This window comes from Xyrauchen texanus, chromosome 43, assembly GCF_025860055.1.
Source record: "Xyrauchen texanus isolate HMW12.3.18 chromosome 43, RBS_HiC_50CHRs, whole genome shotgun sequence".
Taxonomy (NCBI): domain Eukaryota; kingdom Metazoa; phylum Chordata; class Actinopteri; order Cypriniformes; family Catostomidae; genus Xyrauchen; species Xyrauchen texanus.
Genome location: NC_068318.1, coordinates 23,890,852 through 23,903,852, shown reverse-complemented (window position 1 = coordinate 23,903,852; position 13,001 = coordinate 23,890,852). Strand labels below are relative to the sequence as shown.

The window sequence follows — 13,001 nt, the reverse complement described above, 5'->3', positions numbered from 1 at the left end:
GAATCTCAAGAATGGCCTGTGACGGGATTTATCTGAATCTGAAAGTAGGCATCTTTCAGATCGAGAGAAATAAACCAGTCCCCTTGCACACATCCGCGAGGAGTTTCCTGATTGTAAGCATTTTGAACGGTCTTTTTGCGAGCACCTTGTTCAAAACCCTGAGATCTAATATTGGTCTGAGGCTGCCGTCTTTCTTGGGGACAAGAAAATAACGGCTGTAAAACCCCGACTCGCTCAGAGAAGGTGGCACTCTCTATGGCCCTTTTAGCAGAAGGTTTGCTATTTTTGAACGAAGCATGCAGGCTGCTTCCGTGTTCACAGTAGTTTCGAGCCGCGCTCTGAAGCGGAGAGGGCGGCGATCGAACTGTAGCAAATAGCCCTGTTTTATTGTGCTTAACACCCATTTGGATATCCCTGGGATAGCTTTCCACGCTTTGAAGCGTAACGCTAGAGGGTGAATGGCCAAGTCGCCCTGATTGCCGCACACAGCGAGCTGAACAGAACGTGTGAGCGCGCTTACTGTGCTTATGCATGACTGCTCGCAGACAGCAGGGACAGGCTGTTCTGTGAGTGACTTCCCGATTGAGGTGAAAGGGGAAAGAGTCACATCTGTGAAGTGACGCGCGAGCATAGTCACGGGCATGGGACTTACATACAGAGAGGTGTTTGCTGGCCGTGTGAGAGAGCGGGCAGAGAAGGGGCGCGCGCACGGATTCGTGGGCGCGTTTATTGACTCTAACACTCGAGCTGGCTGTGCCCGCTTTATGTGAGTGGGCTCTGATAGGGACACGGGAAGTGTAATGCTTGTGTGTAGGGGTGAACACTGGATTGCGGGCACATTTTCTACACATAAGGCATGTTTGCTTTTTACAAGATTTCTTTGGGTCGCCGTGAAAACGGCATTTGAGTGCAGGCAAGCGGGCAGTATCACCGGCTTGTTGGCTGCTGAATCCACCACTGCAGTAGCCTGAGAGAAGGGGACTGACAGGGGCTAAGCTTTGACGGTGGTCCGGCCGCGGCGGGACTGAGCCGTCGCTTCCTCAACAAAGCTAGGAGGACTTCGGTTGCTCAGATTTCAGCGCAATCTTAGGCCGAGGCCCGCGGGGGGGCGGCGGTCTGCGGCGGCTGTCTGAGCGCGTTCTAGGGCGGCCGCCCTGTCGACGCTGAGAAGTCTGGCTTTGCTGAGCTGGGCGCTGTGAAGAGGCTCGTGCAGGAGGCTGGTCACGTGGGCGGCCTGCAGAGGAGCTAGCGCGACGAGGCAGGAAGAGATTCATGGCTTGGGTGGCTTTCTGGACTTCCGAGAAACGGTCAACAATGCCACTCACCGCGGAACCGAAGAGACCGGACGGAGAGAGCGGCGCGTTGAGGAACGTGGAGCATTCAGCTTCTCCCATGTCAGCTAGCGTTAGCTATAGGTGTCTCTCGGTCATAGTCAGCGCGGCCATGCACTTCCCTAGGGCTTGAGCTGCAGCTTTGGTGGCGCGAAGGGAGAGATCCGTCACGCTCCTTAGATCTGAAACAGCCTCTGGGTGCCTGCCTTTCTCATCCTACTCTCGAAGGAGGTCCGCTTGGAGGATCTGTAAAACGGCCATGGAATGCAGAGCAGATGCGGCTTGGCCGGCGGCGGCATAGGCGCGGCCAATACAGGCGGAAGTAGTTCTGCAGGCCTTAGACGGGAGCACTGGCTTAGACCGGAGCGGCGCTTCTTTCTGCGCAGCGAAACGAAAGGCGGCGCAGCGGCTTCGGTTTTGAGTGCTTCGAGTCGAGCCCGCAGGGTCGACATCGGAAGCTCCTCGCAGAGGTCGCATCCGCCGTCAGCGAGGGCAAGCTCTGCATGTTCCAGTCCCAGGCAGAGAGCGCAGATGAAGTGGCGGTCTCCGGCGCTGAGAGGGGCGCGGCATGAGGCGCAGGTGGTGCGAGGCATCTCTAAAAAGACGCTCGTTGCTCTTTTTGTGAAGTTCGCTGAGGAACTAGCTTGCTCTAAAAAGGATACGTCGCCGGATGGCGTAGCTCGCAGGATGGCTGAAGGTGGAGCGCTGTCCAAGCTTGCTAGATGCCCCTCGAACGGCGACGCGGCTTCTGCAGTTCAGAGATGTGAAGAGCTTCGCTGAATAGATGAAAATCAGGGTTCCAGCCTACGAACTTACGCTTATATGCACTCTAGCCACGGCCATTCTGGCGGGCTTTGATACAGTGACGGCGCGGCGCCTGTCATTGGACGCGAGTTCACTCAAGTTCGTCTATAGGCTGCAGCAGTTGCCGCAGAGCAACCAATGAGCTCGCTAGCTAGCCCGCTCAAGGTATGCAGCTGCTGCACTGCGTTGACAATGGATACAAAATTAAGGATAATTTTTTGGCTTCAATATCTCAGAAAAGATGAATCTATCCCGTAGCGTAAGCTAGCTTACGCAATACGAGAGAACCTCTCGTAAGAGAACTGACAAATACATGAGAATTTATGTTATGGGTGGAATTGGGAGTCATCACAAAACAGCTAGAATTGAGATCCAGGGAGGGATGTGGTCATTCAGACTGGGCTAAACCAAACAAAGGGTGGGGAGGGGTGTGTGGGCAGAGGTGGCCTGGTATTCTCCACACATAATGAGATGTTCATAGCTCTGTCCTCATAGCATACGCACACATTCACAATGCTTAAAAATAAAGTACAGTGGGTTAAATTCGGGACGGGACAGCACAAGCTATAGGAGTGCTATTCTTAGAGTCTGGCTGATGATGACAAAAGTGAATGTGTAAATATACATGAGCAAGAAAGAATGGACTGTAAGGGAGAAAACTAGACTATTTCTTCTTTTTATCATTCATCACAATATCATTGTATTATTTCATAAAATCTAGAGATAAAATTGGATTTAAAGTGTAAGAAGTATATCAGCAACATAAAGTTTTAAATATCAGCAAGGAAATGGAAATGTCACCTGAACGTACCTGATCAAACTGTGGGTCCTCTCCTCTTTGTAGAGATTTGGTGAGGGGCTTTTCCTGCAGAACATCAAAGAAAAATTATGAGGCATAAATTAACAGCTGCAGATTCCCATCAGGACAACAATCTTTCTTTTGTAATGCATGATTTAAAAGGCCAAAAACTCTTTGAAAATGAAAACTCTGTCATCATTTACTCACCCTAATTTTGTTTCAAACCCATATACAATTCTTTCTTCCATGGACCACCATGGAAATGGTAAAACTTTCATTGCATTTTTTTCCCCCATTCAAAGCAAGTGAATGATGATTGAGGCTTTTTGCGTTTCTCCTTTTGTATCTCAAGGAAGAACGTCAAAACAACATGAGGATGAGTAAATTATGACATGAGTAAGTGTGATCTCTTTAATGTTTTGGAATAATTTGATCATGCATTAAGTGACTGAAAGAGGCTGCAGCAATCAGTGATGATTATTTAACTGATTCTTATTGCTAATAACTGTAATCCTCTGAAGTACGTCACAAAAGCATTTGATTCAAATGGGACAAAATGCAGTCTGAAGATGCCACAGCTTTCATGTGCCTGTAGAGCAGGTGTGGGAAAGAAATAAATTAACTAGGGCTGGGTCTGGAGGTCAAATCAAGTGATTAACCCCTGTAACACACAGACACACACACATACACATTTGCATGTGCGCACTGGCTGACGATAGTATACAGGGTCAGATGAAAGGGCAAAGAAGAGCTGAGATTCTACAAACAGGTTGGACATACATGTCTAGGTTTGTGTCTCGTGTTTTGCTTGTATCCTGTATCTAAAAGGTCATGACCTTCTTGTATGGTTGAACTTCATGCGTTCCTTTGATGTTACCTACAGCTTTACAACTATTTTGACTTTGTTACAAAAAACAACATATCTAATATTATCAAGACGATTAATATATTTAGACATGGACAGAAGCCGACACTAATTGATTAAACTAATTGAGTTTGATGACGGTTTTCTGCCTTTTTTTTTTTACGTTCTTTAGCTGAGTCTAGCAAATCTAGCAAACCCTTTTTTATTTCACAAAGTACATTCATTATTTTTATCGCTGTAGTTTGTGTAAAACTACCACTGCTGAGATGAGGTTTCATAGATATTGAGATTGATGTTAAATTTGGCACCTTTCTCACTTCTGACTGCCGTAATCCATCTCGCTCTTTTAGAAAGTAGTCTGACAGATGCAAGCAGAACAGCTGAAATCAGCTTAAGGCAACTTCATATATATATATATATATATATATATATATATATATATATATATTAATCGCATATACAAATATTTGCTGAGAAAGCCCCTCATATAACAATAATTCTATATATAATGATTATACATATTTATATCAATATATAATTATACATAGTTATCTTTAAATATTTAAAAATCATATATATATATATATATATATATATAAATACAAAATATTCAGATAATTAAAATGCATTACATTCTTAATTATTAATAAGACAATACAAAAAGCGGTTTTAGAATATAATGTATTGTTTACTACCATATTATTGATCATAAGTCAATCATTGGCATACAGTTCACAGCAATCCATTTCACAAGTGAATTTGTAAATCAGTTGGAGATTTATTATGAGGGCTTGTTTAAGGACCTGTCAATTAACTCTTGCGTCAATACACTTTACAGCTTTCTTGTTCCTCAAATTGGAAATTGTTGTTTATAACCACAATACTTACATTTATGAATACTAAACTTTGCCAACAAAAGCAGAACATTAATCAAATAATATTCCTTATGAAGAGACATGTCATAGCTAAAAAAAAACGAATAAAACATTTTCATAACAAAGTTGAAAGCTGGGAATAATAGGATCTCTAACAATCTTGCAGAAATCAGACCAAAAACAAGTCGAGTAGAGACAATTCCAAAATAAATGAAATTTTTTTTCCTCCTGCAGACCACAAAATTTACAGAATATATCAACATAACAATTAAATCTCTCTACATGAAAATAATTAGTGAGGTAGTACTTGTAAATAAGTTTGAAGGAAATTTCTTTGATTTTATTCGTGACTAAATATTTATGGGGTAATTTCCAAATGTTTCATCATCTCAATCCTGCATCAGACATGCTTGTGTAGCGTCTCGGGTGTGTTGCATCATAAACGTACATTTTTAGGTCACTATGTCAAGTTAAATATAGTTTAATACTTAGAACACATCTTGAGATCCTTTAGTTCGGATTTGTGCTCCAAGTGTTTTGAAGGCAAGAAAGTGTTTTCTTCACTGTATAAACTGCGCGTTGTTCATACAGCTGAAATTTCACTTACTGCCCTCTGGAGTAAACAGGTGGTCCTACAAGCTTGCATTTCTCAAGACTCTTCCTTATTATGGTCCGGGGGACTATATATATATATATATATATATATATATATATATATATATATATATATATATATATTTATTTATATATATATATATATATATACACAGTGCATCTGGAAAGTATTCACAGCGCTTCACTTTTTCCACATTTTGTTACGTTACAGCCATATTCCAAAATGGATTAAATTCATTATTTTCCTCAAAATTCTACAAACAATACCCCATAATGACAACATGAAAGAAGTTTGTTTGAAATCTTTGCAAATTTATTACAAATAAAAAATGAAAAAAATCACATTGAGGAAAAAAAAATAAATAAAAAAAAAATTCACAAAATCATATATATACCACAGTTAGTTCCAATCCTCGAATCTGACGAGAGACGTTCCATGAGCACTGATGGTGTACAGCATCAGCACTCAGATGCTTCGCTGTGTGTATCACTCCGCTTGTGTTCATGCTATTCTAAACTACAGTGTAAGGGTAGTGCAGATGTGTTAGGACATGTGTCTTTATTTTTGAAATTACATATGTTAGCCAGCAGGTGGTGGCAAAAGATAATTTTTGTGTGTAATATGAGCCAGTTCATGACGCGAAGTGAATCTGTTACTCATTGTTTACATAGAACAGCCTCGGTGATCGTTGGTATTACTAATACATTACCAAAGCTAGGAAATAGCTTTAAACTTCTTTAAATGGACAACTTCAGGATTAAGGCGCATGCTGAGAGACACAACAGACTGATTTATTACAGAACTCAACTGCTTAACTTTTATCTGAGTTTCCACATTGGATACATACTGTTTAAAATTGCGGAGGACATCGCTGTTTCTATAGTGAATGACATTTCCGCACTGGCTACCACGAAATAGAGAGGAATACCCCCGCTTTGATGTCTATTTTCCACTGAGAAAGCTGACAGCATCTCTGAATGGGTGTGGCAACAGGTGATTGCACACGCTCCATCTCTCTCTCTCTCTCTCTCTCTCTCTCTCACACACACACACACACATATCCAGCCATCTATCCTTGTTTATCAAATGACTTGTTAAAAACAGCACAAGCCGTGATACTATTTCTGAAATGAACTTTTTGAATTAATAACAGAGTCTTGGCGCATCATTTGTTTTGAACCAGCAATGGCAGATTCTGATCCGTAGCATAAGAAAGAAGTTCCATGCACAAATGCGTTATTATGACCATACTTTTCCAAATTTTTTTAAATGTACTTTTTGTATATGTTGTATATAAGCAATATCACCCTCACAATAGTGCTATATGGCCCTACATCAGCACTGCTGTAATTACCTGCTGATGTAGGGCGATATCGCACTCTTGCTCGTGTGATATTGCTTAAATAATTATATATATATATACCTAAATATATTTGCTTCTACAACTATGATGACTGTTAGCAAAACCATGAATACACATTCAGTTAGTTTGTGTAAACCATGTGCAGAGATTAAGCACAAAGATATTAGCGTAATGGGTGTGCTCAGAGATTTGACTGCTTCCTTTTAGGACTGTGAGCTGACAAAACCCATTCCATCCTGTCCACTTAAATCTCCACTCCTTCATAATGGAATTATATTGATACAGAGAGACCAGGCAACCAGAGATACTGCAGCAAAAACAGACACAATATCTCAGGGCTATTAGGGGAGTTTGAAGATATGTTGCTGAATTAATGCTTGATGCCTACCAGCTGAAGCAATTACATATAAAAGCCACGGCTGAATCATTAATAATTTATGTGCCAGGGCTGTTATATAGCTCTTCTCCTCTGACTAATTGATTTAGATAGCATACTGTACTCTTCCTGTTTTTCCAGACTACTCAACATACAAGAGAATAAGTTAAAAACAAGGCCTCAAACCAAACTCTGACTTGTTGTGACTGTTTTTAATAGTGACTAGACATTACTTACATGCATGTGAGTTGGGCTTTGTATCTCAGAAGATCTGCATATAAATGCTTTAGCTACTGTAATTAGGTCTCAGGAGATATTATATTTATTCTTGCCTGAGACATGTTCTAGACAACATACCAGAAAAACACAAACTTTTATAAATTTTCTGTTGAAGGGGACATATCTTACCAGTGGTTCTGCCATGATGATGCGCATTTTACGTTCAGACAGGGTGGTGAAGTTGGCGAACAAGCTTTTGAGGACATACTCGCCCGGTTTGCTCTCGGGGTCCACGGTAACAGGCATTGTGGCAACAGGACCTTTCCTCTCGCCTGGAGCACTGCTCACTTGGGGGAGTGGGTGCTTTCCTACAGGGGATGCTGGGAAAACACAAAAATATAGTCTTGATGCCACAGTTTGATGGTTTTCAGACAATTCTGAAACTGTAGATGCTACTAATTTTAATGGCTAAGCACAAGTCAATTGTTCCGCTAATAATTGGGACATGGTTTAGTGGGCAGTACACAAAATTTTGCAAAGGAGCTTTTTTGCGCAGGTGACCCAAGTTTGAATCTAGTTAAGGTCATTTCCTGAAAAAAAGTTAAAAAAAAAAAATAGACATGCTGTGCTAATCAATTGCTTTTCTTGAACAAAAATTCAAAAGGGTCTGGTAAATCAAATGAGGTGATTGAGGTGGAACTGTCTTTAAGAACTTTGAACCTTGAGAGGTAGATATTAAAACAGGACCAAGGTACAGGTTCGGTTGTTACTTTAAAATCATCTGTAGTAATACCATTATTTTTTATTTATTTATTTTTTTATTTATTTGTTCTGCACGGATATCACAAGGATACAGTACAAGGAGGGGAACGAAACCCACTTTCTTCGGAAACAGAGTTCCACTCCACTTATATAAATAAACAACAAAACAAAAAAACAAAATAAAGGCACACAGACAAATAAGTTGAATTATAAAAGAGGGGAAAAACATATTTTCAAAAGCCTGATTATCCTTTTAACTTAAAAATTACAGATGTCGAAGGGTGATGGTAATGGCGGATCAAAAGTGAAGAGCAGCATATGAAATATACTGCAGGAAACTATAACCAAATGCTGTCATATTATAATCAAAAGGTCTTTCAACTGTCTTTTAAAGACAAACAAAGAAGACATAGATCTTAGAGACAAACTTAATTTGCTCCATAATTGAGGACCCCTAAAGCTGAGGTCAGTTTTATAGCCTGAGGTTTATTTCACTATACACATTATTAACAAAGAATGACATGTCAATGGAATGGTACAATATAAAATTGTTTTAAACCATATTGAGGCAAAATTCAATATTTTGAAATTAGCAACATTGTTTTCGGTCATTTATGAGATTATAAATTAAATGACCCTTCAAATATCTTCACACTATTCTCCGCGGTATCCACGCACAACTCACCACATGCCCCACCAAGAGCGAGAACCACATTATAGCGACCACGAGGAGGTTACCCCATGTGACTCTACCCTCCCTAGCAACCAGGCCAATTTGGATGCTTAGGAGACCTGGCTGGAGTCACTCAGCATGCCTTGGATTCAAACTAGCGACTCCAGGGGTGGTAGTCAGTGTCTTTACACACTGAGCTACCCAGGCCCCCTGTTCTTTACAGTCAGTTGTTGATCAGAAAGTAAAAAGAAACATTAATATAATCATACAACATTGATGCGGTATAGAAAACATATGACTCCTCTCTCATCAATGTGCACTGAACTGAAACATTTCTATGAATGCCGTACCATTTTAGAACTTTTTATACAAACAAATATAACTGTAAATACTAGTAAATTAAAGGCCTACAAACAGTGACAACTCATATCATTATTATATATGCAATTTCATATTTTCATATATATATATATATATATATATATATATATGTATATATACTATATATATAAAATCTTATAAAATCTCTGTTTGAGAACTTTATTTTCTATGAGAAATTATAAATGTAGATTTTGTTCAAACATTTTTCTAAAAAATAAATAAAATATAGTGTTGCTATCTCTAATCAAGATTCTAACAAATAGTGAACCTTATAGCGCACATCAAAGCGAATCGTGAGAAAACCATATCGCCCCACCCCAAGTCAATGTGAAATGTCATCATTGAGGCCTGGGTCCATGCCTCGGAAAGCTCCATGATACATTCAGGGAAGGCTTTTCATTTTTGGCATGACCATGTCATCCCTCCCAAAGGGGGAGGAGGGGTCAGCCGGCTGGCCGGGGCTGGGGGAGCCCAAGTCATGTGGCTGCAGGGGCTTCTAGCATGTGCTCCTCTTAGAATAGATCACAGCAACCTCATAAGTCACAAGCTACAAACTGCATGGAAAAACATAATCTTCAGCCAACTGATATAAACAGTATAAGCAGTTTAAAGATAATCATCATAAAATGAGTATTGAGCTGTAGTTTTATTAAGAATCTACATTCTAAGCCAGTCCTTCTCAAACTTTTTAGGCCAAGTATCACCTTCGATCAAATCAGAACATTCAAGTAACACCTAGTCACCACCAATGTTCACTCAATATATATGCATATATATATATATACATATATATATATATATATATATATATATATATATATATATATATATATATATATACACTTATACATTTGGAGCTTAGGTATTGCTAGACCCTTTTTTCATCTCAGCCCCCCTAAAATTATGCAGCTAGCATCACCCTTAAAAATATGTGATAATGTGCATGTGATCTATGAAAACAGTGGCTGCAGTAAGCTATCTGAGGTTCATTAAACGTTGAATCAGGCACTTACCATGATTCAATGCACTTACTTTAATGTAAATATCCTGGGTCGTGCTGCGTACCACCTGAGGGCACTCCACGTACCACAGTTTGAGACCACTAGTCTAGGCCATTTAAAAGGCCCCTCTTGAACTTGTATGTACATTTGCAACATTGCTGCCAAGTCCTAGCCCTTATTCAGTAACAGTAAACAAACCACATCAAAAGTAGATAATTACCCCAGAAATTACTATTACAATTTTACAGGAGTTTTTCCTTCCCATGCAAAAGTGGTTGCCCTGATGCTAGCATGCTATGTGTGATTGCCAGGGTGTTGCTATGGTGTTCGCTTCCTAGCTCAAGAAAAAAATCCCCCAAGTCTCTGGTATTCTGTTCCCTAGATATGACTAGTGTAAGTCTATTTTTCACCACTTTTATTGTCCACCAGGCAAAAACTGCAAGTCTATTTGCTTAGTAAAGTCATACAACAACTCTCCTCAAAAACCACAAGAAAATGCCAGGCTGATATTTCACAATTAAAAATTCAACAAAATTGTCCCTTGTTACGTTTACATTTAAAGTTCATGACCCCGACAGCAGGATCTCATTTCTCAGGTCAAAGGTAAAAAAATTTGAGCGACAAATACTTCAGTGTGCTAATGACATGAGATACAAACCACCTGGATGGAAAACCAGTTTTGCAGCAGGCATCAGTAGCCTACCATCATGTGACACTGAAACAGACATCAGTAGAAAATGTATTCATGTTTCATTTTAAACCAATACATATGGTCGGCTTGACAGTCATCTGCAGATAACATTAACAACAACGATCCATCAGCATCCATCAACTGACAGCTCCAAAGTTGCTGTCGAGTTTGAGTCGTACAAACAGAACGAGCAGTGAAAGTAGGGGAGATACTGGAAAGCAATAGTGAAACATTTTGCCTTGACCATACTGTCAGTAATCTGTGGAATGCAACCTCTTTAAAGCAAGTGTTGAGAACAAGAACAACATCCACGCAGTCGCAGAGCTTTTGCTTAGTGGCACCTACCGAGGCCCTTGATGAAGCTGATGACACTAGCCCGACTCCACCGCACGGGAGAAAGCTCCATGGTGCGGCCGCGTCAGTTCCAGTAATCCAACACAAAACTAGCCCTCTACCACCACCGGAGACCAATACGTCCCATCTTTCTTCCCGCCCTGTCTTTGTAGGCCTGATCCATACTGGGCAGCCCTATCAAAGAGACTTGGGATTCCAGGGCTTTGCTCTTGGAGTAGGGGAAACGCAGGTTTAAGGAAACACAGCCTTCCTGTGTAGCTCCTCATAGACTTGTGATAGGAGTGAGCCCTAACTGAGAAGGTCAGCCTGGAATTGTATCAAAGTCCAGAGAGAGAGAGAGAGAGAGAGAGAGAGAGAAAGAGAGGGTGGGAGGAACAACATGGGGCTATATTTAACCTCAGCACTCACACACACTCATCTAACACATTCATTCTTGTATTTCTGGAAGTGCACACGCACACACGCACACGCGCACACACACACATACACACACACACGATTATGTTATGTAGTGAATGGTGCTTTTACACACACGCGCGGCTATTTATAGCCTTCACCCGTGCACAATATTTGTGCGCTACAAACGAACATCTCAGATGTAGATGCTCAGCAGTTCGGTTCACTTATAATATGGACTTAGAAAGGCACTGGAGGTGCATTTAACCAGAATTTAATTAAGAAGCAAATTAAACTGTGAATAAAAAGGGTGAGGGTTTAAAAGTTAAAGCTGTCACGGGAGACTCACGGAGAGGCAGAGATATGAACTCAGTAGCAGGGTTTATTGAGCAGAGGATTGAAACAGTGATGTAAATATTGTGAGTAAATTCAGTTAAGCAGAGTGGCAAACAGCAGGTAAGTAATATCCAGACAGTGTATAGATATGATGAAAGCGATAACTCAAAACAATTTTATGATACATGCAGGCAATAATGAAGACACATGATTGACATAGTAGAAAGTTCTGGAGTCTCAGAAATACTATCGATGAGAACAGGCACAGAGTGAGAAAGTGAGTGTGTGTGTGTGTGTGTGTGTGTGTGTGTGTAGTAGAGAGAGAGAGAGAGAGAGAGAGAGAGAGAGAGAGAGAGAGAGAGAGAGAGAGAGAGAGTGTGTGTGTGTGTGTGTGTGTGTGTGTGTGTGTGTGTGTGTGAGCGCGTGCGAAAGCGGGGTATTTATTTATGCAGTCATTGATTAGCCACTAATGATATGCAGGTGCGTGTAATCAGAACTCAGGGAGTGCCAGTATACTAGTTAATAATAAAGTGTTTCTTAAGCTATACATTTATATTGAAATAATGTGTAGTTAACAGTTTGTTTTTCTTTACATAGCCTATTAAAGAGTACACCCAATTATTTCCACACAATACTGCAAAGATATTATAAACTGATTATGTAAAAAAACAACACTGTATCGGATCGGGATCGGTATCGGCCAATACTGAGATTTCCGATATCGGAATCGGATCGGAAGTGGAAAAAGTGGTATCGGGACATCCCTAGTAAAGTCTCCCCAACTTGACTCTGCCATTTCCACAAACCATGAGTCAGCAAACACAGCAATGCACAGTCATTGCTTTTAATGACTGATCTGTCAATAAAGCTCTCAATGGCGTCTATTTCTTCTTCACTGTCTTTTACTGTTAAACTTTGTGTTCTGTGTTAAGTCTTCTGATTCCTATCACCCTGTCTTTGCTCGCTGTCTATCCAGCCGTCTTTCTGTCTAATGGTGATGCACAGTTAAAAAATATTTCACACAGAAAGGAAGGAATGTTTATTATGTTTCACTGTGGTAAAATAAATAAAACTGTACAGTTTGGAGCCATAATTGAATAAGATGAGATTAAAAAACAAGATTACAAGTAAAAAAAAAAAAGCAAAGTAACAATTTAAT

General features: G+C 40.4%; 1 protein-coding gene across 1 annotated transcript in view; it reads right to left on the bottom strand.

Moving 5' to 3' along the window:
• Nucleotides 1-11,375, bottom strand: part of fryb (furry homolog b (Drosophila)) — a 76,966-nt gene extending 65,591 nt beyond the window's left edge. The window contains exons 1-3 of the mRNA XM_052115893.1: nt 11,102-11,375; nt 7,438-7,628; nt 2,947-3,000 (exon numbers count right to left, since the gene is read on the bottom strand). Coding sequence (XP_051971853.1) covers nt 2,947-3,000; nt 7,438-7,628; nt 11,102-11,162 — 306 coding nt within the window. The 5' untranslated portion in view covers nt 11,163-11,375. The remainder of the gene's footprint in view (nt 1-2,946; nt 3,001-7,437; nt 7,629-11,101) is intronic.
• Between the last annotated feature and the right edge of the window lie 1,626 nt (nt 11,376-13,001).